This window comes from Mirounga leonina, unplaced genomic scaffold, assembly GCF_011800145.1.
Source record: "Mirounga leonina isolate KUSES-001 unplaced genomic scaffold, KU_Mleo_1.0 Mir_171, whole genome shotgun sequence".
In the NCBI taxonomy this organism is placed as follows: domain Eukaryota; kingdom Metazoa; phylum Chordata; class Mammalia; order Carnivora; family Phocidae; genus Mirounga; species Mirounga leonina.
Window position 1 is genome coordinate 18933509 of NW_023270436.1, and position 27694 is coordinate 18961202.

The 27694-nt window shown below is 39.9% G+C and overlaps 1 protein-coding gene across 3 annotated transcripts in view; it reads left to right on the forward strand.

Moving 5' to 3' along the window:
- GRK3 (G protein-coupled receptor kinase 3) overlaps positions 1–27694 on the forward strand; it is a 127922-nt gene that overhangs the window by 46382 nt on the left and 53846 nt on the right. For 2 of the 3 annotated variants that reach the window (XM_035017243.1, XM_035017244.1), the window contains exons 3-6: positions 10608–10681; positions 22539–22640; positions 24664–24738; positions 25884–25945. In XM_035017243.1, coding sequence (XP_034873134.1) covers positions 10608–10681; positions 22539–22640; positions 24664–24738; positions 25884–25945 — 313 coding nt within the window. The remainder of the gene's footprint in view (positions 1–10607; positions 10682–22538; positions 22641–24663; positions 24739–25883; positions 25946–27694) is intronic. The other variant, XM_035017245.1, reaches the window with a different exon arrangement.

Below are 27694 nucleotides of genomic sequence, written 5' to 3' on the forward strand. Positions count from 1 at the left end.
TGTTATATTTGAATGCCTTTTGACTAAATTTTGAAACTTTAAACTTTATTCATTAAAAAGTAATTTGATTGTTAGGGCTTTTTGTTATTTTGCGCAGCAGAATTCTGGCAAGTGTTCACTACCTTTGGTTGATTTTACTTTTATTATTGGATCATCATATTACTGACTTCTTTTCCTGCCTGGGTGCTTTAACGGGCTTTTCCAGCTAGTCACTAGCCAGCTTGCTCTGTCTGATTTTCTTCTTCTTTTTACTGCCTCATTATTAGTTATGTTTATGTGTTCTTCACCATTCGTTCCATGCCTTTATAATTTGATTAGTTTCATTTTTGTAGAGTAATAGAATCCTAGAGTTGAAGAAATATGGAGATTAACTAACCCAAGTCCTTTCTTTTTAAACTTAAAAAAAACATGCGCTAATATTAGAGACCCAGCACCTTTTCTTTTAATTTGTTTACATGGAAGGTTAAGCTGTGAGGTCTAACGTGTAACGCTTCCAATCCTGGTTTACAGACAATCTAGTGTGATCGGTGGGGCTATCTCATGATATGTGATGTCATATTGGATGACAAGTTATAAGGAAATTCCTTTGAGGTGCTTGAAGGAGTTGAAGGAAATTTCCAGAAACATGAGAGTTGGTATGCCTGCACAGCGTGGTTTATTCTAAAGGCATAAAGAAATGCAGTACCTGAAATCATAATCTTCACATTGTTAGGAAAAAATATTTTAGAGAACTCTTGGAACGTGTAGCTCTAATTTGCTGCATTAAACCACCTTTTTTTCCATTCTCTCAGAATTAAGTTTAATTATAGTGGAGCTTATAAGCATTGCTCTGTTTAAATTGTATTAGCTTTCACATTATATTGTGTTTTTCAGGGAGCCCTGTAGCTTTTAGGTGGGCAGGAAGTTACTAATTATAAAAGGGATAAATAGTTGAAAAGCCAGGTTTAGAGCAATAATTTCTATTATGAGTCACATAAAAATTTTAATTGTTAAAAGCCAAATTTCTTTAGCATAAGAAAACTTCCTTTCCCAATAAATGTATAGAATTTCAATCATGTTATTTTTATGGCTTTACCTTTTTTCTTTTAACTTTTTGTTTTTACATACATTTAAGTATTATATTTTGCTGTAATTTCCAACTTGAAAGTAATAAGAACAGTTCAAGGAACTCTTATGTACCCTTTAAATAGCTTCACTGTCAAGAATAAATAAATAAATAGCTTCACTGTTGTATGTATTCTGCTGCTTTTGCTTTATCATTGTGTCTTTGATGGTTTTTTTCCAAACTAGACGGGAGTAATTTGGAGACTTCATACCTCAACCATTATATATTTCAGTCCTCTTGTGTCAGGGACAAGGTCATTCATTCTCTCAGATAATGACAGTACAATGCTCAAAGTCAGGAAACTTAACACCAGTGCAATACTGTTGTCTAATCCACAGACTATGTCCAGATTCTGACAGTTACCCCCCAAATACCCATCTTGGCTATGATTTTTCCTGGTCTGGGATCCAGTCGTGGGTCATGCTTGCATTTTGTTGTCACCACGTCTTCAGGCTCCTTTAATCTGGCCAAGTTCCTTAGCCTTCTTTGGGTTTCTTGACTTTAACATTTTTAAAGGGTATAGGCCAATTTTGTAAAATGGCCCTTTGTTTCGGTTTGTTTACTCTTCCATAGCAATTAAGTTCAGAGTATGCATTTTGTCAGGAAGACCTCAGATGAGATGCTGTCCCCAGTGCATCATGATACTGCTTTGTCGTGATGCCTGTTGGGTCAGTTTTGGTCCCTTGCCTAATGTGGGTGTGTGCAAGGATTCTCCATTGTGGAGTTACAAGCTTTCCCTTTGTAAGGAGTAAGTAATTTATGGGAAATTGCTTTTGAGACTATGTAAATATTCTCATTAAAGTTTTATTACCTTCTGTTTTAGCACCCATTGACTTTCGAGCTCCGTTATTTCTTCTATAGTTTTTAGTTGGCTTTTGTCTCTAAGAGCTTTCCCTCCCTCCTTCTCTCCTCTTCCTTCCTTCCCCACCCTTTCCCTCCCTTTCTCCCTTCCTCATTCCCTTTCTTTTTTTCTTTCTTTCTTTCGTTCGTTTGTTCGTTTGTTCTTCCCTAACCGCCCCCCCCCAGTCTATCTATCAGTATGGACTATTGGATCCTTAGTTTAGCCAGTGATTTAATCCATTACTATATTATTTATTTTGATATCCTAGTTGCCGTAGTTTTGGCTAGTGGGAGCCTCTTCAGACTGGTTCCTGTGTCCTGTTGAGATGTCCTCATCATCCTTTGAGCCTTTCTTACTGTCTGGGATAATAAGATGTCTAGAGCTCAACTTGTATTCACTACCCCTGCCCTAGAATCAAGCAGCCTTTCTTCGAGGGTCTCTAGTTCCTTAGAGAATGGTGTTGAGAATCTTCAGCTTGGGCACTAGACGTGTTCATTGCTTCTAGGTCTTCTTAGTGAAAGAGCAAGGAGTGTGTGTGTGTGTGTGTGTACATCTGTTTGTCTATCTGGTAAAAACAATGAGCTCAAATGGATACCTCATTCCAATCCATTACTACAATATACTTTCTATTCTCTTTCCCTGTTTTACCTCTTTTCCAAGAAGGCTCCTGTTATCCTCAATGTATTTGCTCATTTGTATAAGCCTAGAACACACCATGAGTAGTTTCAGAACTGCCAACTCATGCTATTGTGAAATGCAAACCTACTCACTAGAGTTAATATTTGTTTAAAGTAAATTTACTTATAATACTGTTCACAATTTCATTTTGATAAATGCATAAACCCACATCTCTATCAAACTACAGAACATTTTTGTCCCCAGAAAGTTCCCTTATGCCCTTCCCAATTTCATGCCCCCTTTCCTTTTTTAAAACTATAGATTAGGGGCGCCTGGGTGGCTCAGTTGGTTAAGCGACTGCCTTCGGCTCAGGTCATGATCCTGGAGTCCCTGGATCGCGTCCCGCATCGGGCTCCCTGCTCGGCAGGGAGTCTGCTTCTCCCTCTGACCCTCCCCCCTCTCATGTGCTCTCTCTCATTCTCTCTGTCTCAAATAAATAAATAAAATCTTTAAAAAAAAAAAAACAACAACTATAGATTAGTTTTGCCTGTTTTAGAACTTCATACATAGAGAATTACCGAGCATATGCTCTTTTGTGTCTGGTGTCTTTGGACAAGCAAAACATCTGGCATTTACTTATGTTGCTATATGTTTTGGTGTTTTGTTTTTTATTGCTGACTAGTAATCCACTGTGTGAAAATATCGCTATTTATCCCTCAGTTGTTGGACTTCAGACTATTTCAACTAAATCATGAATATACCTGTTACGAAGATTCATATACATGTCTTTTTGGAGGCCATATGTTACCACTAGGTCAATACCTAATAGTGGAGTTGCTGAGTTGTGTGTTAAGGGTGTGTTTGGCTTTATAAGGAACTTTCAGACTGTTTTCCTGAGTGAATATACATTCTACAGAAAGCTCAAAATCTGTGATAGGGGTTTTCCAGAGAAACAGGACCAATAGGGTGTGTGTGTGTGTGTGTGTGTGTGTGTGTGTGTGTGTGTGTGTGTGGAGAGAGAGAGAGAGAGAGAGAGAGAGAGAGAGAGAGAGATTAATCATAAGGAATTGGTTCCTGTGATTATGGAGACTGGCAGGTCCAAATCCCCAGAGTAGGCTGGCCAGCCCGAGACCCAGGAGAGCCGATGTGCAGATGAAGTTTGGGGCCGCCTGCTGGCAGAATTTCTTGTTGCTCATGGAGGCTGGTCTTTCTTTTCTAGTCAGGACTTCAACTCATTGAATGATGCTCGCCCCCATTATGGAGAGCAATCTGCTTACTTACAGTTCACCAGTTTAGTTTTTAATTGTGTCCCCAAATACCCTCTAAGTTGACACAAAAATTGTGTCACACATGTCCATCCCTTGTCACCTTGGCACTCACTCTGTGCATCTCCGTAGACTGTATTTAATTCTCTAATAGAGATAATATGATCATACCCCCCACCCAAAATGATACGACCACTTGCACATAACCAAAATGCGCTAACCCTTTCCCCAGAGGAGGAGGCAAAACAATAGGTAATGTTCACTCTTCTCCTTGATATCCTGTATTGTAAATACCACAATGTAATGTTAACAACATTTAAACGGTATGATATAAAGTCGGTACATCTTATGTTACCGGGTAAGGGCATAACGGGGGGAAGAAAGCAAAGATATTTGTTTAATACACACATATACACACACACACACAATCAGGAGGAAATACTCAATGCCAATTATAATCATTGTTTCTGTAACTGATCACATGTTGTAGCTGGTATTGGTGATCTAGCCTTCATTCCTGAAGGGTCCGGGCCATTAGCAGTCCTGCCTGAATTGTGTTGTAGTTTTCCATTGACATTAATGACAGGGCATGGTCATATTCAGAGAGGGGATCTCCTGTATTCCAGACATACTCTTCCTGCCCTCCACTGTGGAGGAGACATCTAGTGTCCCCCCCCGGGCTAGTCAGGATCAGTCACCCCAGCCAGCACAGTGACTTCCTCTTTTGCCTGATGACTCAGAGAAATGAGGAGTCTAAAGCTTGTATATGCTCCTCAGCGAAAGCGAGTTCTGGTTGCCAGGATAGTATTGTCTTTTTACCTCTGCCACTCAGGTAGTTGTCCAGTGGTATCTCAAAGTGATGTAATTTACGTGTGCATGGTGACCAGCTATGTTGAGTCCATTTCACGTGCTTATTGGACATGCCTGTCTCTTCCTTTATGTTCAATGTATGCACACAAGTGTTCAAATGTATGCACACTTTTTTTTATGGTGGTTTTCTTTTAAAAATGATTTGTAAGTGGCTTTAAAAAAAAGTATATATAAATTGGATAGAAGGCCTTTTTCAGATTTAAGTTTTATAATATTTTATCCCCAGTCTATGGCTGGTCTCTTTTCTTAATTGTCTTTTGATGAGCATAGTGCTAAATCTTGATAAAGCCTAATTTATTATTTTTTTTTGTATTCTGCCTAAGAAATCTTCTGCATAAGTATTTTCTGTGAAGGTATTCTATACATTTTCTAGAAGTTTTATAATTTCGCCTTTTACATTTAATTCTATGATCAGTCTCAATTTAATTATTTATAAGCTGTGAGGTAAGGTTTGCCTTTTTTTTCTCTCCACTGGGATATAAGTTTTTCTAGTACCACTTGTTGAAAAGAGTTTCTTTTCCCAATAAATTGCTCTAGTGCCTTCGTTGAAAATAAGCTGACCATCTACGTGAGGGCATATTTCTGGATCTTCTGTTCTGTTCCACTGATTTAGTCTTATGCCAATACCATACTGATTACCGTGGCTGTATAATGAGTCTTGAAATCAGGTAGTATTAGTCCTTGGACTTTTTTCCTCTTTTTCAAGGTGTTTTGGGTATTTTAGGTTTCTTGCATTTCCATAGACATTTTAGTTAGAATCAAAGCTTGTCAATTTCTTTAAAAAGCCTCCAGAGATTATGATTGGGATTGTATTGAATTTAAAGATCAATTTTGGGAGAATATACATGTGAGCAATACTGAGTCTTCCAGTCAATAAACTGAGTATGTCTTTTTATTTATTTAGGTCTTCTTTAATTTCTATCAGTAATATTCTATAGTTTTCAACATAATAGTCTTATATATCTCTTATTTATTTATTCCTAAGTATTGCTTATTGAAAATGGACATGTTTTAAAATTTGTTTTAAAATTGTGTGATCTGAGCATATCAGAATGTCATCTTACCTAATGGCCTTCTAGCGTGGGGCCTTGCTAAATTCACTTATATATCCTAGTAACATTGTAGATAGGATTTGTTACTATAGATAACCAGCTTGTTTATGAATAGAATCAGTTTTATTTAAAAAATTTTTTTAAAGATTTATTTATTTATTAGATAGGGGCAGGAGGGACAGAGGGAGAGAATCTCAGGCAGACTCCCTGCTGAGTGTGGAGCCCAACATGGGGCTCGATCGCATGACCCATGAGATCATGACCTGAGCCAAAGTCACAAGTCAGACATTTAACCAGCTGAGCCCCGCAGGTGCCCCAAATAGAATCAGGTTTAATTCTTCCTTTCCATTTTGAGTAACTTTTATTTCCTATTCTTGCCTTACTGTACTGGCTAAGACCTCGAATACATTATTGAATAGGAGTAAGACTAAACATTTTAGCCTTTTCTAGTCTGAAATGCTTTGTAATTTGTTCATCTCACAGCCCAGAGAGGTCTTACTGTCATTCTGTATGACATACATTTCCTTCTTTTTATCATCTGTCGGCACTTTTTAAAATTTCTTTATATCATTTACATAAATTGCACTTATTTTATTTATGTACTTCTTTGTTGTCTGTCCCTTATACCAAATCCATAAGTCCCTTATGGGAAGAATTCTCTGTCTTCACCATTGCATCCCTAACGTATAGCACAGTGGCTCTTAGTAGATACTTGGGAAATGCTTTGTCAAATCAGTCAGTATTGGTAGAAACTTTTAGCAGTTACACAATCTGTCCTTCCCAGTGTTTGAGTCTCCTTGGCAAAACCTAGGACAGGTATTATTTCTTGAAAGACTTTTTTTTTTTAAGATTTTTTATTTATTTATTTGAGGGAGAGAGAGAGTGAGATAGGGAGAGAGCATGAGCAGGGGGAAGAGTAGAGAGAAAAACAGACTCCCCGCTGAGTGGGGAGCCCAATGTGGGACTCGATCCCAAGACCCTGGGATCATGACCCGAACCGAAGGCAGGCGCTTAACCAACTGAGCCACCTAGGCACCCAAGACTGTTTTTCATAATTTTTCTTTCTCCTTTGAAAATTTTTTAGGAAGTAACATTTCAAAATTTCTCATAGAAACTTATATTTGATACTTTAAAATGTTCTTAATTGATATTTTATAAAATGCAATATAAAAGTTATATTTGTGTATCATAAAAAGTTCTCATTGGTATTTTATAAAAAGCAATACAGTTCTTTCTCCTAATTTTTGCAAAATATTATGGTGACAAATTGGGATAGTTTACTTTTTCTAGATGTTATATATACTCAAAAGTTAATCAGTATGCAGGCAGTTTGCGGTGGCCCAAATATAGAAACAAGGGTAAACACATTCCACAGTTATATAGTAAAAGCAGGTGTTGGGTCACTATTTTTTATTCTTTAAAATCTGGAGAAAAACCACTGATGAAGTGAACCTGTTAGGCAAATTATTTCCTTATTTTTGCCCTTTAGCTTTTGTTCTAATCTGAGAAATGCTTCATTTGGGGGGTTTTTGTGTATAATTTAAGCCTAATGAAGGGAAGTTGCTCTCGGCCTGAAACACAGTGATCTAGAGTTTATCCAAAAGGCAAAACACCTTTCTTCTTGCTGTTCCGTTTTAGTAGCTCCTGAGGCAGAAAGTAAGGCTTCAGTTTGCGTGCAGACATGAGGAAAATAATGAGGCTTTTCCCCGGCAGTATGTTACAGTCATTCTTTGGCTCATCCCACACATTGACGATGGAAATTGCACTGAAGAAGCAGGTAGAAACATTTGCAGTTAGATGTGCATTCATTCATCTCCTTCTCTCCCTCATCCTCCTCCTTTCCCCTCTCCTCCTCCCTTTCCTCCCTCTTCCCTTTTCCTTACTTGTCCCTCCTTTCCCATCCCCCCTTTCTCCTTCCTTCCCTCGTTCTTTCTCCTGCACTCCCTCTATATCATGATGTTCTTGTTCCTGCATATGTAGTAGAGAATAAGACCTACGTGGCCTTTCCATAGTTGTGGGGAAGGTAAATAATAAAGAAGCAAACAAACATATGCATATGATAATTTTTGCTAGTCACAAGTACTGTAAACAAAGTGTGTGTCTGCACGTACACGTGTGTGCACATGGGTGTGCTCTTGTGCATCTTAGAGAGAGAGAGAATGAACATAAATGAGAATCCTGGAAGGCCTAAGGAGGGGGCGTTTGAGCTGAGCTCTGCAGGCCCACAAGGTCAGGGAGAGTGTCTTAGGAAGTGGGGAGAGCAAGCTGGTAGCTCTGAGAGCAGATCGGGTTTGGTATTAGAGAGGAACTAGAATGCAGACACGTGGCCTCAGTGCAGGGAGCTTGGGAGAGAACAGTCTAAGAAGAGGCTGGAAGAGAAAGTAAGGCTTCGATTCCAGAGGGCACAATGGGCATGATGAACCATTTCCCCTTGGTTCCAAGTTCAGCCCAAAGCCAGTGGTCAATATGTGGCATATTAGTTCATTTGTCGTTTAGACGTCACAAAAACATCTCTCGTATGATCAAAATAACCTCAGTTCAAATTCTCATTTTAGTTTTCTCTCCCCAAAATAGAAAAAGAAATACATAAACCAAAAACTGACGACAACTGAGAAGAGATGAGCAAATCCACAATTACAGATGGGGATTTCAACAGTCCTCTGTTGATAATGGATAGAATAAGGAGACAAACATTAAGTAAGGATTTGGATGAGGGACTTGAACAGCCTGACCAACCAACTCGGCTTCATTGCCTTTTTATTTTGTTTAATGGAACACTCTACAGTATACACTTTTCCCCCCAAGTGCCCATGAAGCATTCACCTAGATGGACCAAATTTGGGGCCAAAGCCGTTACAATAAATTGAAAGCGTTGAAATCATACTGAATATGTTCTCTGACCACAGCAGAATTAAACAGAAATCAATATCAGAAAAATACCTGAAAACCCCAAAATATCTGGAACTCAAACCGCACATTTCTGAATGACTCAGGAGTCCAACAAGAAATGACAAGGGAAATTTGAAATTACATACTTTGACATGCATGAGAATGAAAAGGTAACCATGTCTCCAATTTAAAATAAAAATGTTAATGTGCAAATAGATAGAGATTTGCATCTTTAACTCTTTCTATTTGTCTGCTTCCTGAATTTTCTGCTTGCTTCATTAGGTCAGTCTGTCCTCAGTTCCTTGAGATGAAATGAGCGAGCCCACGTCCCTACTGCCAGGTGCACCCAACTCTAGTTGGTCTGGTCTTGCTGATTTAACTAAATATTGCAAATACTTTCTTCTAGCTCCACTCAGTGAACATTTACCATTTCCAGAGGTCATCTTCCTGGAACTATGGAGGGGAATTTATGGAGCAGTAACAGACAGGTTGTTACGTGATTTCTTTGGCTAACTTCAGTTAAAACCTGTCAAAGCTGCTTTCTTTGCCTCTCTCTGTCCTACCAGGGGAATTCCGGTCTACCTTCTCCCTACATCTTAGACTTGTTGTGAGTCTTCCCTTCAGTTCCCTTCTGCGACTTGTTTCTTCCAGCAGTCCTTTCATTGTTTTGACTTTTTTTAAAAAAGATTTATTTATTTGAGAGAGAGTATGAGCAGGAGGAGTAGAGGGAGAGGAAGAGAGAATTCAAAGCAGACTCCGTGTTCAGCATGGAGCCCGAAGCAGGGCTCGATCTCAAGACCCTGAAATCATGACCTGAGCTGAAACCAAGAGTTGGACAGTTAACTGACTGTGCCACCCAGGCACCCCTGTTTTGACTTTTTTTTTTTTTTGCTTTTTAATTTGTTTTTGACTTTTTATAATCTCTACCCTCAGGCTGGTATCAGCTTGTCTTAGTGAACTTCATTTGTTCATTTAGTCTTGACCGTGTGCTAGGCGTTATGCTAGGCAGTTGGTTTGCAAATGCAGGAGGAACTTATAAATCAGATAATTAATTGGAGTGTGCTAAGTACTTTGACAGAGCCATGTTGGAAGGGTTATGTAAACAAGCATTTGTTCAACAAACATCTATCGAACTTCTCTGTGCACCAGGCACTGTGCAGTGGAGGCGGTATTCCCAGTATAAGGTGCTGATTGATGGAAGGGGAGGCATGGCACTGTGAAGGAGCAGAGAATAATCTGGGAGTGGGTAGTCTGCCCTGGCACAGGGTATTTGGTGGGGACTTTGAGGGACTTAGAGGTAGTAAGTGGCTGGGAAGGTCATGAAAGTCCTTCTGTCTTTTTTTTTTTTTTTATTTAGGGAATTTCGTCCTGTTTCTGTGGGCATAGTATTTATTAGCTTTATGATGACTCTTACCAACACTTCCACACTACCCATATCTCTTATTTCTTTGGTTATTCTTTTGTTTGCTGCAGTGGCCAGTGGCTCTAAGGAGTGGTGACCACTGACACTGCTTATTATCATGCAGTTTTTAAAAGTGTGTGTCAGGGGGGTTGCCAGTAGGGAAGGAACCCAAAGCAAGGAGCCAGGTATGTGGTACTCTTACTTTATGTGGAGTATTTTCTTTTGGGGTATAATTAGCCCTTTGAAATTCTTATTATTATTAATTTTTGAGAGGGAGGGAGGAGTGAGGAGGGGCAGAGGGAGAGAGAGAATCTGAAGCTGACTCTACGCCCAGTGCGGAGCCCAAGGTGGGGCTCAATCTCATGACCCTGAGATCATGACCTGAGCCAAAATCAAGTTAGACACTTAACTGACTGAGCCACCCAGGTGCCCCAAAATCTTTATTATTATTTTTGAAGGTAGGGGAGGAAGAGGTTTAAGTATAAACACATTACTTTGAAAACACCCTGTGGGGTAAAATTTCAGTTTATTGCCCACGCTGAAATTTCTTATTCTTTTCCTTTAGGTTTCTTGCTATTTAAAGATTTTTGTTTGAATGAAATTAATGAAGCTGTACCTCAGGTGAAGTTTTATGAAGAGGTAAGAAGTAACTGTTTTACTGATGCTTTTATTTTAAAGGCATATGTAGACTGTACTTTGGAAAATATCAAGACTACTAAATATCTTACAAATATGTAGAAATTCATTGACCATAATTAGTAGCACAAGGTATAATATGTAGTTGATTACAGACTGACAACATCTGTAAAAATCATATTTTCAAGGGCTCTGGAGTGCTCTGGAAGCACTGAGGAATAGTTGGACTAAAACTCCAGAGGAGGGATTATCATTCCAAGGGGCACTGAGGATCAGCAACTGTTTGATTTTCTGCAGAAGCATGCTGATTCTGGAGACATAAGCTGAGGCAGAGGGCCTCCACTGAGTGAAAGAGAAACTACCAACGTTTCCTGGTCACACATGGCCAGAGTGACAAATTGGAGATGTGGTGGGAAAGGGGAGTCTCAGACACACAACTGGTTTCCCAGTAAGACATTTGGATGGGAGCTGAAGAGATAGGCCAGGAGCTTCTGGAAGCCTCACTGAAATCTCCCACAGCCTCATGCTGGTATATTGAAATGTGGACCTGTGGTGTCAGGGATCTGAAAACAAAACAGGCAAGAGATGAAAACCCTAGGGAGCAGTTGATAGACACTGAAGATCTGTAGCTACTTATCACCTGGGGCAGCTACTGATTTTCAGGTGTAGTGAGCAGACAAGAGTCCAGGTTTGGCCCCAGGCAGAAGGCTGCTTCTGGGAGACAAAAAAGCCAGAAGAAGTTTCTGGGGCTAAAATAAAATCAAATGAAACTGGAGGAGCCCCAAACATGTGATTAATCTCCTTCTCAAGAATTATGTCAAGGAGGCCAAAGAGCTATTCTGAAAACTTCTTGCAGGCTTCTCACTGAACTCCATGGAGAGCCATGTCTTAAGAACAGGGGCAAACCGGAGGCAGACTGAGTCCTACAAAAATGGAGACCCAGCCCAGTCTCATCGCATATTAGGTGATGAGCCCTCTCTCCTCCTGTGTAGCAGAGTACAAGGAAGCCCTCTGTCCTTTTTTTGTAGGTGGAAAATAATAGAGAGAGACCCTACAATGTTCAAATACAGTAAAAACATAATGGACATCTAAGATATAAGATCATATGTCTCATAAGGTAATAGAAGTAGACCCACAGATGACTCAGATATGGAAGTTAGCTAACAAGTACTTAAAAATGACCGTAAATAGTATGTTTAAAACAATAGAGGAAAAGATAGACAAAACAGATGGAGAAGTAGTGAATTTCAGTCCAATTTATTATGAAGAACCAAATGGATATTCTGGGACATCAAGTAGAATATTTGAAATTAGAACCTAATGACTAGAATCAATAGCAGATTGGTTACAACATAAGACAGGATTAATAAATAGGGAGGCAGGTCAGTAGATAATCTCACACTAAAACACAGAGAAGAAAGAATATAAAAATGAAATAGATAAGGATGTTAAAGACATGTGGGATGTGGTTAAAAGGTCTAACATACGTAGAATTGGAATATGTAGGAGAAGAGAGTGAATGGGGCAGAAACAATATTTGAAGAGATAACACTAAGAATTTTACAAAATGAAACATTCTGCATGGAGCACTGGGTGTTATGCACAAACAATGAATCATGGAACACTTCATCTAAAACTAATGATGTAATGTATGGGGATTAACATAAGAATAAAAAAAAAAGACAGATTAAAAAAAAAGAATTTTACAAAATGATTAAAGAGAGCTGCTTACAGATTCAAAGAACTTAGAAAACCCCAAGCAGAATGGCTACAAAGGACACCTGTCTTTGACATCAGTATAACACCATGGAAACCGACAGAGAAAGTCTTCAAAGCAAAGAGAGAGTGGAAAAAGACACATTACTTTTTTTTTTTTTTTAAAGATTTTATTTATTTATTTGAGACAGAGAGAATGAGAGACAGAGAGCATGAGAGGGAGGAGGGTCAGAGGGAGAAGCAGACTCCCTGCCGAGCAGGGAGCCCGATGTGGGACTCGATCCCGGGACTCCAGGATCATGACCTGAGCCGAAGGCAGTCGCTTAACCAACTGAGCCACCCAGGCGCCCCAAGACACATTACTTTTAAAGGAGCAACAAATAGTATGACTGACTGGCTATGACATCTTAAAAGAAATGGTTAAAACAAACAACAGTAGCGGCAAAAAAACCCAGACAGTAAAGTGGCCATCTAAATAATGAAACCAACCAACCAAACAATACCCCCAAACCCTGCCAACCTAGAATTCCATTCCCAGCAAAAATTTCCCTCAAAATGAAGGTGAAATAAAGATATTTTCAGAGAAAAACTGAGGGAATTTTGTCAGTCGTGGACCTGCATTACAGCAAATGGTAAAAAGAGATACTTTAGGCAGAAGGAAAATAATCCCAGATGGAAATGCAGGAAGGAATGAGGTCACCATGAAGGGTGATATGTATGTAAAATAAAAATGAATGTTGACCATGCAAAACAATAATGTTTTTAGATTTTAAAATGTGTATAAAACTAAAATGTATAATAGCACCAGAGGCAAGAGAGGGTTAAAGAAGTTAAAGTGTTTTAAGATGCTAGGATTATTGGGGGATGAATGGTAAAAGTAATAATTTGTGTTGACTTGTAATCAGTTAAGGATGCATATTGTAATCTCTAAGGCAACTCTTTTTTTTTTTTTTTTGAAGATTTTATTTATTTGACAGAGAGAGACCCAATGAGAGAGGGAACACAAAGCAGGGGGAGTGGGAGAGGGAGAAGCAGGCCTCCCGCCAAGCAGGGAGCCCGATGCGGGGCTCGATCCCAGGACCCTGGGATCATGACCTGAGCCGAAGGCAGACCCTTAATGACTGAGCCACCCAGTTGCCCCTCTAAGGCAACTCTTAATAGAATAAAATATCTAACAAGTTAAAAGAGGGAAAATGGAATAAACAATATTGCATTAATTAAAAAAAGGAATAAAAGGACATAAAATAGATGGGTCAAATTGAAAACAATAAGATGTTAACTGTAAATCCTTCTACATAAGTAATTACATTTAATGTAAATGGACTGAATACTCCCAAGTAAAAGTCTAAGTTTGCTGCCTGAATAAATCACCAAAACTCTATTATATACTGCATACAAGTGACATACTTTAAACAGAAGGGTGGCAGAGGATATACAGAGACAAACACCAACCAGAGCAAAGCTGACACAGCAACACTAATATCAGACCAAGTATATGGTAAATGCTACTTGGAGGTGCGGATTATTTCATAATGATAATGGGGTCAGGATCACAATCTTAAACTTGTATGTTATAAATAATGTAGCTTCAAAGTATATAAAACCAAAATTGACAGATCTAAAATAAGGCATGCTTAGTGGGAGACATTAGCACACACTCTTCAAGAGTTTATAGAACAGACAGCTAAGGGGCGCCTGGGTGGCTCAGATGGTTAAGCGTCTGCCTTCGGCTCAGGTCATGATCCCAGGGTCCTGGGATCGAGCCCCACATCGGGCTCCCTGCTCCTTGGGAGGCTGCTTCTCCCTCTGCCTCTCTCTCTCTCTCTCTCTCTGTCTCTCATGAATAAATAAATAAAATCTTAAAAAAAAAAAAAGAACAGACAGCTAAAACGTTAGTAGGGATATAGAAAATCTTAATAAAGTGATGAGTAAACTTGACCTAATTGACATATATGGAGTGCTGCACCCAGCAAAAATAGAATTTGCCTTCATTAAAGTACAAATGGAAGATTTACCAAAAGAAATTATTTGCCAGGCCCTAAAGAAAGCTGCAGATTTCAAGATCAAAATTGTTTGGAGTGTTTTCCGACCACAATGGAATTAAACTCAAATTTAATAACAGAGTTTACTAAGAAATCCTTAACTGCTTGGAAATAAATATACTTGTAAGTAATTTATGGGTCAAAGAAGAAATTGGAACAGAAATTACGAAATATTTTAGTTTAAAATATATTTAAGAAATGACATGCTATTATTAGCATAATGTATCCTTATCCTAAAGCATTTTAAGGATTATTTATTTATTTGTTTGAGAGAGAGAGAGGGCATGAGAGAGAGCAAGCACAAGCAGAGAGGGAAAGGCAGAGGGAGAGGGAGAAGTAGGCTCCCTGCTGAGCTGGACGCCCGACAGGGTGGGGGTGGGGGTGGGTGGGGCGCTGGATCCCAGGACCCAGGGATCATGACCTGAGCCGAAGGCAGACGCTTAACCCACTGAGCCATCCAGGTGTCCCCTAAAGCATTTTAAATGGTCCAAAGAAAGCAAAGCATAATTAGGACTGATACTAGGAATCTTTGTACAAGTTTGAAAATTGGAGGGATATTCTTTTCTTTCTGGATTATTGATGTACTTGAAAACTTGATATTTTCTCTACTTTTCAAACTATATTAATGTATTTCCAGGGAGAATGGCCAAATTATGATGTGCATTTAGCATCATGTATAAAAAATAAGCCAAATCCAAAAGGATCTTACTCACTATGAAGTAATTTACATTATTTCGGTCTGAATTGTAATATGGTTGAGTATCATAGCTTGCGCTGTCAAAAGGAGCTTCTTTGTTCTTAGAAGTTTCACCTCTCCAATTTCAGCAAGTACTAAGTTGCCTTGTCAAATACAGAGACATCTTTAACATAATTTTTGCAAGGTTGAAACAGATGGGCAATCTACTTGGGTTACTTCTTAAGCCCTTCTTGCCAATATGGCAGTGAGCACTGCTGATGTGTTTCCATTTGAACTTTAAACATCAGAGTTTCTCTTGGTTGGCTTGCTCCCAGCTCTTCACCCCTGTCTTCTGGTTTGGCACACAATGGATCTGGCTTATCAGATTATCCTCTTGGAGGATAACACTCCAAAGCTCCTTAGCAACTTGCTCTGTATTCTTTTACTGAAGACACCATCCAGTCTTGGGGCTTCGAATGCAGTTTTCTAAATCAGTACAGCCTTTAAGCATTGAGGTTAACAATAATTCTGCTCTGTGTCCTTGGTTTTATCAGTCTATTTCTGGTGGTGGTTGTATGGCCCCAACCCCTAGAAAACTTTTTTGTCTGGTATCTTGAAATGCATATTTTATATGTTGTATTTCCACTTTCCTGGGTCCCCAGACTTTCAGTGGTTGCCCATTTCCAGTGTGTTAAAGGCCTAATAGCTTATTCTGACTTTCACATGTCTCTGTATTAGTCATCACCTACCTTTCTCTCTTTATCTTTCTCTACCTTCTTACATAGAACTGCCACTAACTGCTGAGCCCATTCTGTTTCTTATGTCCTTCCTCCAGCCTGGAATGCTGCTTTGCCTTCTCAGCCCGTGGAAAGCCTAGCTTCTTTTAAGGTCTAGCTCACTTTATATATTTGCTAACAAGTCCCTCTGGACAACTAGCCCCGTCTTCCGTGATTGCTTACACCTTTGATTCCCACACCATTTGTTGTCTGTAACGCTCGGTAGCACGTAATCTATGCCCGCTGATTCTGTGGTGTAGTTGGTATTCATCTTCGTCTGTATTTGACTCATAGACAGAGGGCCTAGCTAGGCTCTGGTGCACCTGTGCCTCTCACTTGCTGTGGGACGTGGGGCCAGTGGTTGAGCCATCTCTGCAGCATCTACACTTCAGACCTGGAGCTCATACATGTGAACAGTACGCCTTCCCTGTACTTGAGGAGCACACAGTAGGGGGACTTCATACTTGAACTTCAATTACCTCATCTGTGAAATGAGGTTATGAATCATCTCTGGCTGCTTCACAGGGTAATTGTGAGGCTCAGATAGGATGCTGGATGGACAGTTGCTTTCTACACCATATCTATAGTATGCTCTTCAGGTATACGGGGGGCTGTAACTCAGTGGTGAAGAGTGCCAGCTCTCAATTCAGCCCGCCTGGGTTGGATTTGGACTCCACCAGTTACTGTGTAAACTTGGGCAAACAATGTCTGTCTTATCTGCGTGGGTGTCCTCAGCTAAGAATGAGGGTGATGGCAGTGCCTGTCTCTTAAGGTTGTGTGTGTGAAATCAGTGCACCAGAACAGTGACCGACACAGAGTTATGGCTCAGTGTGTTGGTTCCGTGTCCTTGTTCCATTTAGATTTGGAGGCAGCTTATCAAAATATGTATATATACCTAGATTTAGAAAGAAATCATGGAAAACAGAGAATAAATATAAGATCGGAGGCAAAGTTATTACATAGGATTTTCTTCATTCATTCACCCAAGATTTATCAAACACCAGTGACAGACATTGCTTGGATGGATGAACAAGACAAAGTCCTCGCTCTCCTTGAGCTTCTATTCTGGTTGAGAGAAACAGACAACAAAAAGTAACAAATAACAGGAAATGTATCAGGAAGTAATAACTGCTATGCAAGGACTCAAAGCAGACTCAAAACTCAGTATGATGTATTGTGACTTGGAGGCCACTTTAGATTGATGGGTCAAAGACTAACTCTGAAGAATGGGCATGGAAAACAGATTTGATTGACAGGGAGGCTAGTCTTTTGAAGATGAGAGCAGGGTAGGAGAGAGAGCATTTTCGGTTCGATGTGGCTAAGACATAGCCCCTAATGTGGTGGGAAAGAACTTGGCATGTTTGAGGAACTGAAAGAAGACCAGAATGGTATGTTCATAGTGGATGAGAGGATTGGGATAGTATGAGATAAGATCGGGTGGAGGAGGGAGACAGGGTTGGGGGCCAGAGTAACAAATTCAGGTCTTATTCTAAAGCCCATGGAAAACTTAAGATGGGAGTGTTAAGTGAATATTCTTTAAATATCAATTAGATTAAGGGGATTGATGTGATAGATCTTCCATGTCTTTACTGATTTTAGATCTCTTTGTTCTATCCATTGCTGAGAGAGGGGTGATAAAATCTCCAACTCTGATTGTGGAATTGTCTATTCTTTTTCTTGTCATTTTAAAAAATGTATTTTGAAGCTATGTTATTAGGTGCATATGCATTTATGATGGTTATGTCTTTTCATGTGAAATGTCCCTTTTCATTGCTTGTCATAGTCTTTGTCTTGAAAATGACTTCACTGGGTATTATTATAGGCATTCAGTCTCCTTATGCTTACTGTTTTCATGATATATCTTTTCCTTTCTACTTTCAACCAGTGTTTTTATATATAAAGTCTGTTTCTTTGAGACAAATATGAGTGTCTTGCTCACCACCCCTCCCCCATTTCTGAAAATCTCTGTGTTTTAGTGGAGTAATTTTATTTTATTTTATTTTATTTTTTTTTAATTCTTATGTTAATCCCCATACATTACATCATTAGTTTTAGATGAAGTGTTTATTTTATTTTTATTTTACTTTTTAAGATTTTATTTATTTGACAGAGAGAGAGAGAGATCACAAGTAGGCAGACAGGCAGGCAGAGGGAGAGGGAAAAGCAGGCTCGCTGCTGAGCACAGAGCCTGATGCGGAGCTCCATCCCAGGACGCTGGGTCCTGACCTGAGCCGAAGGCAGACACCCAACTGACTGAGCCACCCAGGTGCCCCTAGTGGAGTAATTTTAGATACTGTGTTTATCCTTTGTGGGGTTTGCTGACTTTCTTGAAATCTATAAATTTGTATCTTTCATCAAATCTGGTAAAATTTGGGCCATTATCCTTAAAGCATTTTTTCTACCTCAATCTCTATTTCTCCTCTTATTGGGACTCCAATTACATGTTTGTTTTATTTTTGGATATTATACCAAATATCACCGATGCCCTGTTCAATTTTTCCCACAGATATTTTTTCTGTTCTTCAGATGGTAAAGTTTCTGTGGATCTGTCTTCAAATTCATTGACTCTTTTGGCATCTCTACTCTGCTATTATGTCCATCCATTGAATTTTTTATTTCAGATGTGTTTGTTAGTTCTAAAATTTGTTTGGTTTTTCTCATAGTTAATATGTTTCTGCTGCTATCCTCTTTTTTTCATTACATGCATATTTTCTGTTAGGTCTTTAAGTATAGTTCTAATAGCTGCATTAAATCCTTGTCTGATAATTCCAACATCAGAGTCATCTTGGAATGGTCTTCATTTATGGTCTGTTCTCTTGCACGTGGGCCACATTTTCCTGTTTCTTGATATGTAGAATAATTTTAGATTGTATCTTGTACAGTAGGATTGATACATTATAGATACTCTAAACTCTGTATGCTTCTTCAAAGGGTTTTGAGGGGGTGCCTGGGTGGCTCAGTCGTTAAGCATCTGCCTTCAGCTCAGGTCATGATCCCAGTGTCCTGGGATCGAGCCCCGCATCGGGCTCCCTGCTCAGCGGGAAGCCTGCTTCTCTCCCTCCCTTTCCCACTCCCCTTGCTGTGTTCCCTCTCTTGCTGTGTCTCTCTCTGTCAAAAAAATAAATAAAATCTTTAAAAAAAAAAAAAAGGGGGTATTGAGGTTTTGTTTTAGCAATTAACTCGGCTTGCTCAAATTTCAAAAGCTCTTCTTAAACAGTGGGTAGCAGCTGAATCTTGTTCAGTTCTTTTAGCCTTAACTGGACTGCTTTGGATCTGCCGTGCTCACATGTCATTATGGAATCCAACAGAGATGTTGACAGAGTTTATACACAGAATTTTGGAGCTCCGCCTCCCTGACTCTTTATTTTCAGGAATATGCTCTTACTTTCCAGCTTCTGTTGGATATGCCTTCCCCATTATGTATGTACTTCTGGTCACTTGCTAGTGCTCCAGAGTAGTTGGGTTTTATATATGTCCAGAATTTACAGTTGTTTTCTCAGGAGGATTGTTCCCTTGGCAGTTATTTGGCTATTATCTAAAGCAGAGCCTGGGTTTGTGATATAATTTGAATGTAAAGCCAATATGATTGGCTGATTAATTGGACGTAGGGGGAGGTAGAAGCAGGGGTGTGAGCAAAAGAGCAGGAATCAAGGATGATTATTCATTTTTTGGCTTAAGCAATTGGGAGGATGGTTTTGCTCATTTTCATGATAAAGAAGGCTAGGGGAGGGGCATGCTTGGCGGGGGTAGAGAGGATATGAAAATGGCAAAAAGGTAGTTAGATATTTAGACTCTGGAGCTCAGGGGAAGAAGTGAGTACTAGAGGTCCCAACTTAGATATCTGAATATAACTGGTATTTGAAACTGTGGGACTGAGTAGTTTTACCTGAGGGGAATATAACAGGTGAAAAAGGGGTACCCTGGCACCATGTTCTGAGGCACCTCAGTATTTAGAAGTCCAACAGAGGAGGAAGAAGCCAAAGGAGACTGGAAGAGGAACCAGCGTGGCAGACTGCTGGAGAGTATAGATCACAAAGTCAGAGAAGAAGGTGGGAGGGACAGCTGAGTTGAATGCTTGCTGGGAATCAGTGAAGCTACAGACAGGAGCGAGACCCTTGATTGGGCAAGCAGAGGCCACTGGTGGCTTTACAAGGCCATCTCCCTACAGTGGTGGTGAGAAAGTGGAGATATGACAGCCGTGGATCAAAAGTGCTTGCTCTTAGGGTTCCACTTATTCAGGCTACATGTTCAGCTGTGAGCTTTGTAACCACCCAAGCAGAAAGGCACTGTGTCGCCAGTGAATGTGCATCGTCGATGACCATGTTTCTTTCCTGCTCAAGGGGAGACTTTTCACCTTGAACTCTGGCTTTCGCCTGCTCAGGTGACCTGGTCAACCTAACTGCCTAAATTAGAGGTAGCATTTTCCATGCACAGGCTACAATAAGATCATCCTGTCTAGAGCTGATTGATAGGTGACTGCATGTTCTTTAATTAGTGGTCTTCCTGATAATAGGAAGTAAATTTTGAATTATAGCCACAGACACTTAGACACTTTAGGCTCTTCCTTTGCCTACTGAGTTACCTTTGCTGTTGTTCAGGTTGGAGTTTAGGAGGCACAAGTCTCTTAGTAAAGCTCGTATTGTGGTTCAGAGTATCATTTGCCCAAGAAACTAGAATGTTCCATGGGGTTGGATTATTACAGCTTGTGGAAAACTTCCGTATTATCAGCATTTGTTTAGACAGGTGTCAACTTGCTTTCTAGGCCCCCTGGAACACAGACTTATGTTGCATTACATTTGTTTTCAAGGATAATAATTCCATGAAGGCTTATTATTTCTTGGGTTTGTTTACTTGTTTAGGCAGAAATGTTTCCTTTGGTTCACTAACAGTCTACCTGTTTTATCCCAGAATTCTGCATTGACCTTTGGACCTACCTAAAATTAAAGCAACAAAAGAAATCAACTAAGACAGATCCTCTGTTTATTTTCTGGCTCAACTTCGGATTTTGCTATCTGGCTTCTGTTGCTTCCCAGCTACCATATTTGCGTCTGGCATAGTGTTTGAACTCCTTAGACTTGTTGTCCTGAATTAACTCAGGGGTGAAGCCTTGGGTCCTTTGGTGATGCCAACACTGCTGGATTGCTGCTCCTTAGAACAGCCTTTCCTGGTTGGATGGGCTGTAACCCACCGCAGTCCACCTGCCTTCATGGCACACTTTGTTGTCTGTTCCAACAAGACTCCGTTCTAAGCCCTGGCAGTTATAGACTTGTGAATCTCACTGTAATGCTGATGATAATTCAGGACAATAATATGGCCTCAGTAATTTCTCCTTGTGTGAACCAGTTGGCCCTCATCTGGGACCTCAGTATTTCACACACTCCACTCCCTGCCGACTGTGCCCCTTCTTTATCAGAAATTCTTATAAGATTTACTGGTTTTGATTTCAAAACTATCAAACCCAGCCTTACTATAAAAAGGTAACTTTCATTTCTATTTTATCATCCCAGAATAAAGAATACTCAGATATTATGAAAGTCAATGTCACCATTTGTCTATCTGTTGAAAATGCTTTGTTCCCAAAAGTAAGTCATATATAGTAATTAGTCATCATATTGAAGATCTTTGCTGCAGTCTTCCTGCTAACCTCGTATTTCATTTGTGTCCTCATTCTCTTGTCTTTTGGATTACAAGTATTTCTGTAAATAAATAAAAGCAATTTCTCTGATCTAGGAGCTTCTGTTATCAGATTAGAAGGTTGGGGCCAGTTCTATATACAGCAAGTACTTCTAAAGCACATTTTTATTATTTGACCTATCTTAACACCGTTCCAACTGGCTTCCCTAAGTTAGCAAAATACACTGTTTGAAGTAACCTGTTTATGAATACTTTATTGTGCAGTGAGGCTCCAACCTGAAAAACCAGTGCTTTCATCTCTGGGTGGATGCCTTTCTAAAATATTCAGCTGATTTTTAAAAAAATCTCTTTGCAGGAATCTTGACTATATATATATTTTTTTCCTCTTTTTTTTTTTTTTTTTTTTTTAAAGATTTTATTTATTTGACAGACACAGCAAGAGAGGGAACACAAGCAGGGGGGGTGGGAGAGGGAGAAGCAGGCTTCCTGCCGAGCAGGGAGCCCAACGTGGGTCTCGATCCCAGGACCCCGGGATCATGACCTGAGCTGAAGGCACACGCTCAATGACTGAGCCACCTGGGCGCCCCTTTTCTTCTGTTTTGTAATGTGTAGTTGAATGAGAACGATCCCCATCATAAGTCTTAGAACTGAATTACAGCCAAATTTAAATGGGATTCGCTCTGGAGAGGAGAATTGGCAAGGACGAATAGCCCCTGGCTGTTGTATTGTAAGATAATTGTAACCATGGCAGTATTTGTTTCCTAATATTGTGCTTCTAAATTTAAGTGACGAGGTTCATCATAGGAAAAAACCCATTTGTATGTTTCTAGTTGCATTTAAATTATCCCAACTTCATTATTCCAACATTAGAAATAGTTGTTTCCTGTGGAGTAGCTGGTTTAGCAATTTGCTTAATCTCCTGTGGAAGTGGTTTTTTGCCTGGGCGAGTAATATCTTTTAATAAAGTGAGTTTTCTGGGAAGGCATACCTAACAACGGTAACTTTGAAAAATCTAGATAAAAGAATATGAGAAGCTTGAGAATGAGGAAGACCGCCTTTGCAGAAGCCGGCAAATTTATGACACTTACATCATGAAGGAGCTGCTGTCTTGCTCACATGTAAGTATTTCTTTCTGTTGCGTGCCTTTAGTTTGGCTCGGAGACAGCTTGCAGTGTTTCTAGAAAGTAAAATAGGAAGAAGCAGCTTAAAAATCAAACAGTACTCCCCCAGGACGGGACCCATGTCTTCTCTTCTGTCATTTGGTTGCTGGTAATGCTGACACAAAGCTGATGCTCCATCTACTCCAAGGATATTTCCAAAAGCGGATTCTTTCACGGCCAAAGAAAAAATGATGAAAACAAAATTGATAACTCATGCAGATCAATGGAAAAAAAGGCTGGTCTCAATTCCAGACTTTCTAAAAGAAATTCAGGTTTATTATTGTTAATTTGGCTGTACTTTAAATAATTAGGCTAATCAAATATTGATCAATTGAAATCTTAAATGGTTTCTTTGGATTAATGAGGAAGAGTAATAATTCTTATGTTAATTTTATTAATAGTTAAATGATGGTGGAAGTATGCTTTTTCCCCCTGTAAATCAGATAAACAATCCATTCAGTCATTAGGTTAAACTAGATTCCTAGGAAATTATTCTGCCAGGAGTGAGTGGAAGAATTAGTGATAAAAATTCACCACATAATGTCTCTGAGAGTTTTCTGAAGGAGTGGCCTCACTGTCCACGCTGCCGTGTCCAATACAGGAGCCACTGGCTCCCTGCAGCTGTTTAGATATCAGGTTAAATTAATTAAAATCCAGTGGAGTTAAGTATTTCACTCCCCAAGTCCTCGCGAGCGCGTTTCGAGTGCCCGAGAGCTGCAGGTGGCCGGTGGCTCTGGTATTGACCAGCACGGATACACGACATTGCTGTCATTGAGGGGAGTTCGAGCAGACCGCACTGGCCATGATAATGATTTATTATTTTTTATTTTTATTTTTATTTTTTTTAAAGATTTTATTTATTTATTTGAGAGAGAGAGAGAAACAGCATGAGAGGGGATAGGGTCAGAGGGAGAAGCAGGCTCCCTGCTGAGCCGGGAGCCCGATGTGGGACTCGATCCCAGGACTCTGGGATCATGACCTGAGCCGAAGGCAGTCGCTTAACCGACTGAGCCACCCAGGCGCCCGATAATGATTTATTGTAGTGCTTCTGCATTCACTGTGTCATTCACGGTTCTTCCTGCCACTTGAGTAACTGTGACTGGTGCACCTCTTGTGCCCTGCATTTCTTTGTTGGCCTCACCTCACTTGTAGTAGACAGAATTCCTGAGCCAGTCCTGATGGTTGAGGCTTGGTGCCCTGCTACCTTGCCGGAGAATGGTTGAGCCTTGGAAAATGCCAGGTGTTCCGTGGGGATGCCACTGAAACTTGGTTTTCACGTCGCTCAGCAGTTTAGAGGGTTTTTGGCAGTATTATGGGCGTTTTCAGCTTTTCCTCTTGTGGTGCATACTTAAAGAAGACGTAATTTGAAGTTTGGAGGGAGAAGAGAGTGTTTAGTTCTTATTGGAACTGTTTTTTTAGAGCCAGCTCCCTTCTGCTATGGTCACAGCAAGACTTTCCTTAACAAATTTAGGATTTGCATATCTTGGTGTCTCTTTGAATCTGCAGCCTCCTACCACCCTGGCTTTCAATTCTTACATGGATTTTCATGCATTTGTTTTCTCTTATATAGTGGAAATTTTTACAGTTTCAGGACCCCATCATTAACTAATTGAGAGATGTATATACATTTATAAGGTGATGATAAGATTCCTTACACTTTTTTTTTTTTTTTTTTAATCACAGTAGTCTTAAACTCTTGTGGGGTTAGGTTACGTCAGTCAGGTGCCCCCGTGCTCATCATCCTTCTTGACATGGTGGCTAAGAACTGCAGAAGCTCAGAGGAGCAAGTATCTGTTTGGATTGCCCACAGATATCCAGCTGATTTTTAAAAAATGCATGTCAATATAATTACCACAGGTTCCTGCTTAGTAATTGTGTTAAATTATATGCTGTAGTATTGTGTAATGTACAGAGGTTTGTTACGTTTTATATTTGTGGAAAAAAAAATACTGTTTTTTTTTTTTAAATTTTTTTTGAAAAGCCATTCTCAAAGCAAGCCGTAGAGCATGTGCAAAGTCACCTATCCAAGAAACAAGTGACATCAACTCTTTTCCAGGTAAGACAAAATTATTTCAAAATAAATGCTGTTGACCCTTGAAGAGCATAGGGATTGGGGCACTGACCCCCATGCAGTCAAAAATCCACGTATAACTTTTGGCTCCTGCCTCCAAACTTTGCTAATAGCCTTCTGTTGACCGGAAGCCTTACCAATAACATAAACAGTCGATTAACACAGATTTTATATGTTGTATGTATTATATACTGTATTCTTATAATAAAGTAAACTAGAGAAAAGAAAATGTCATTAAGAAAATTATAAGGAAAATACATTTCTAGTATTGTATGTAAAAAAATCAACAATCAACGTGTAAGTGGAACCTGTGTGGTTCATACTTAATGTGGTACAAGAGTCCCCGGCAGACTGTTTTCCATAAAGGGATGCGCACCACACAAGTGAGCCAGGAGCCCTTCATCCTGGCCTAACCACGGATTTGCTCAGAGACCTTGGGAAAGCACCTGTCCAAAGTTCTGCAGCCTCCTGTGCAAAATGAGGAGAGGGATTAACTCTTCCCCATGGTTACCTTTAGCTTTGTGATTCCAAAAGGTAGAAAGTTCATAAGTAAAATAGCTAATTAAAAAAAATTTACTCCATGGATCCATTAGCTTTTAGTCTTTAAAACTCAGTATCAATGCTGATTATCAGCACTTTTAGTCATTTACAAAATGTGCTACATAACTTCCAGGGCCCAGCACAGCATTAAAAAACTTGAGGCCCCTTGTTCAGAAATTCAGAATTTTAAGTTGGGTTAGGCAGGGACACGAAACCAAGCCCTGGCTCTTCTGAGCATGAGCCCTGTGGGACTGCATGGGTCACACACCTGGAAGGCAGCTATGCTCACCACTATACCACCAACGCAGTCACACACCTGGAAAACCAACCATGGTCACTTGGGAAGCATCTGTGACTTTGCAGGAACCATGCCAGGCAATAGGGATGCCGTGGCAAACAGACGGACCTGTCCATACCTTCACAGAGCATGCAGTTGAGCTGTAGATAACTATTAAATAATCACGGTTATAAATCCGTTACTAAAAATTGGGCAAGTGCAAGAGTGGGAGCTGCGGGTCATCCGAGTCTCGTCAGTATGTGTTCTAGGTTCCTATTTATGCAGTGTGGGATTTCTTTTCCATCTCTTCCAGCCCTACATAGAAGAAATTTGTGAAAGTCTTCGAGGCAACATTTTCCAAAAATTTATGGAAAGGTATGAAACTTCATGTATGTACATAACATTTTTTTGAGATATACTTGACGTCTAATGTTATATTAAAATAATAGTATATATATACTATATATATATATATAGAACAGCCCACAGCTGTTCTATAGGTTTACCTCATTTTACCCAATGGACGCTGTCCTTAAAATGGGTATCAGTTTGTTCATTTGACAATGAATGTACTTACCAAGCATTTACTATGTGCCAGCCTTCATGTTACACTGTCACCTCAGTACTTTATTATTTAGGATTTGCATATCTTGGTGTCTCTTTGAATCTGTAGCTCTTTAGCTTCAAAATGGTCTAAAGTTTAAATAGACTATGGAACCACAGTATCAAGAGTATCTTATTGGGACACCTTTGCTAAGGCAAGCATGGTTCTATAACCTATCTAATTCATTTGTTTGCTCTTTGAGATCCTGTCCCCCAAGGTGGGACCAGATTGCACTTGATTCTTTATGTAATAGAATTTGAGGTTCTAGGCAGATGTCTGTGGTCACATATATTATTACTATCCCTAATAAATGTGTCCCTTTGAGCTACTCAAACTGTATGTGTATGTTTGTCGTACGAAACCCCGAACATGTTCAGCGATGCCTGTGAAGGCGGCCGGCCCATACGCCTTTCCGGCCACCAGCAGTCCGTTCGCTGGGATTTCGAGTATCCCTCTGAGATCATGCACTCTTCAGCGGAATCTGCTTTCACACTGACTGTGCTCTTCTCCGCAAACTGGGCTAATTTCTAGACAATCGCCGTGATGATCGAGTCTCGGTGCTGGAGCAGCCCACAGCTGTTCAGTAATTGCCCCGTTAGAACAAATGCTGCTTCTCTGCGGTTTTTCCCTCCGCTTATTCACAGAGCTAAAGTAATTAAAAAAGAAAAAAAAAAAAAAAAAAAACAGTTGTGTTATGATGCCACTAGAGTTCAAGAGATAATTTTATCCTGGAGTGGAGTCAGTACTTTGGGAAACTAATATGCATACAAATGATTACTACCTTTTTCTGAGTCCGAGCGGAGACTTTGCCAGAAAGCGGTGGCTCGCGTTGAGGGGCTAGGCTGGCTGTGTTTCAGCGGGGTCTGGCCTGCCCTGGCTCCGGTGCTGTTGGTTCAGAATTCTGACCTCTCCCAGCTCTTGGGGTCAGCCGAGCTTCTAGGTGATCGTTGGGAAAGGGGGGAGAAATGGGGATGGGAGTTAACAATGAGGGAGGGGGTCTGGTAGCTTGTTCTTGGCTGACTGGCCACCTGGTCAACCTGCATGTCCTTTTGTCCCACTAGGTGAGCCTTCTGCTCTTACTGCCACAAGAAATCCAAACTGTTTGTGTTTTAGGCAAGCAGGTACACTGGATTTTCTGAAGCCATTAACCATGTTATGTAAATTATTTTCCAAGCCAATTTCTTCATTTTTATCTGTTTTGCATTCTTTTTGTGAAATAACTCTCAGAAATGCTCAGAATATAATTTTATTTTACCAACCTCACAGAGATGATAGGGAGATCAATGAAACACTCTGTAAACATCATTTTCGATTCACTGACAAAAGATGCTGCATAATTACAAAGAGTTCTTCTGCTTTTGATTTTCAACTTGACTGTATTAGCCTCAGAAATATTTTTAAAACATCCTTAGATGGCATATAATTTTTTTTTTGTTTTTTTATTGCCATATAATATAGTATTTGTTTCAGGGGTACAGGTCTGTGATTCATCAGTCTTACACAATTCACAGCGCTCACCA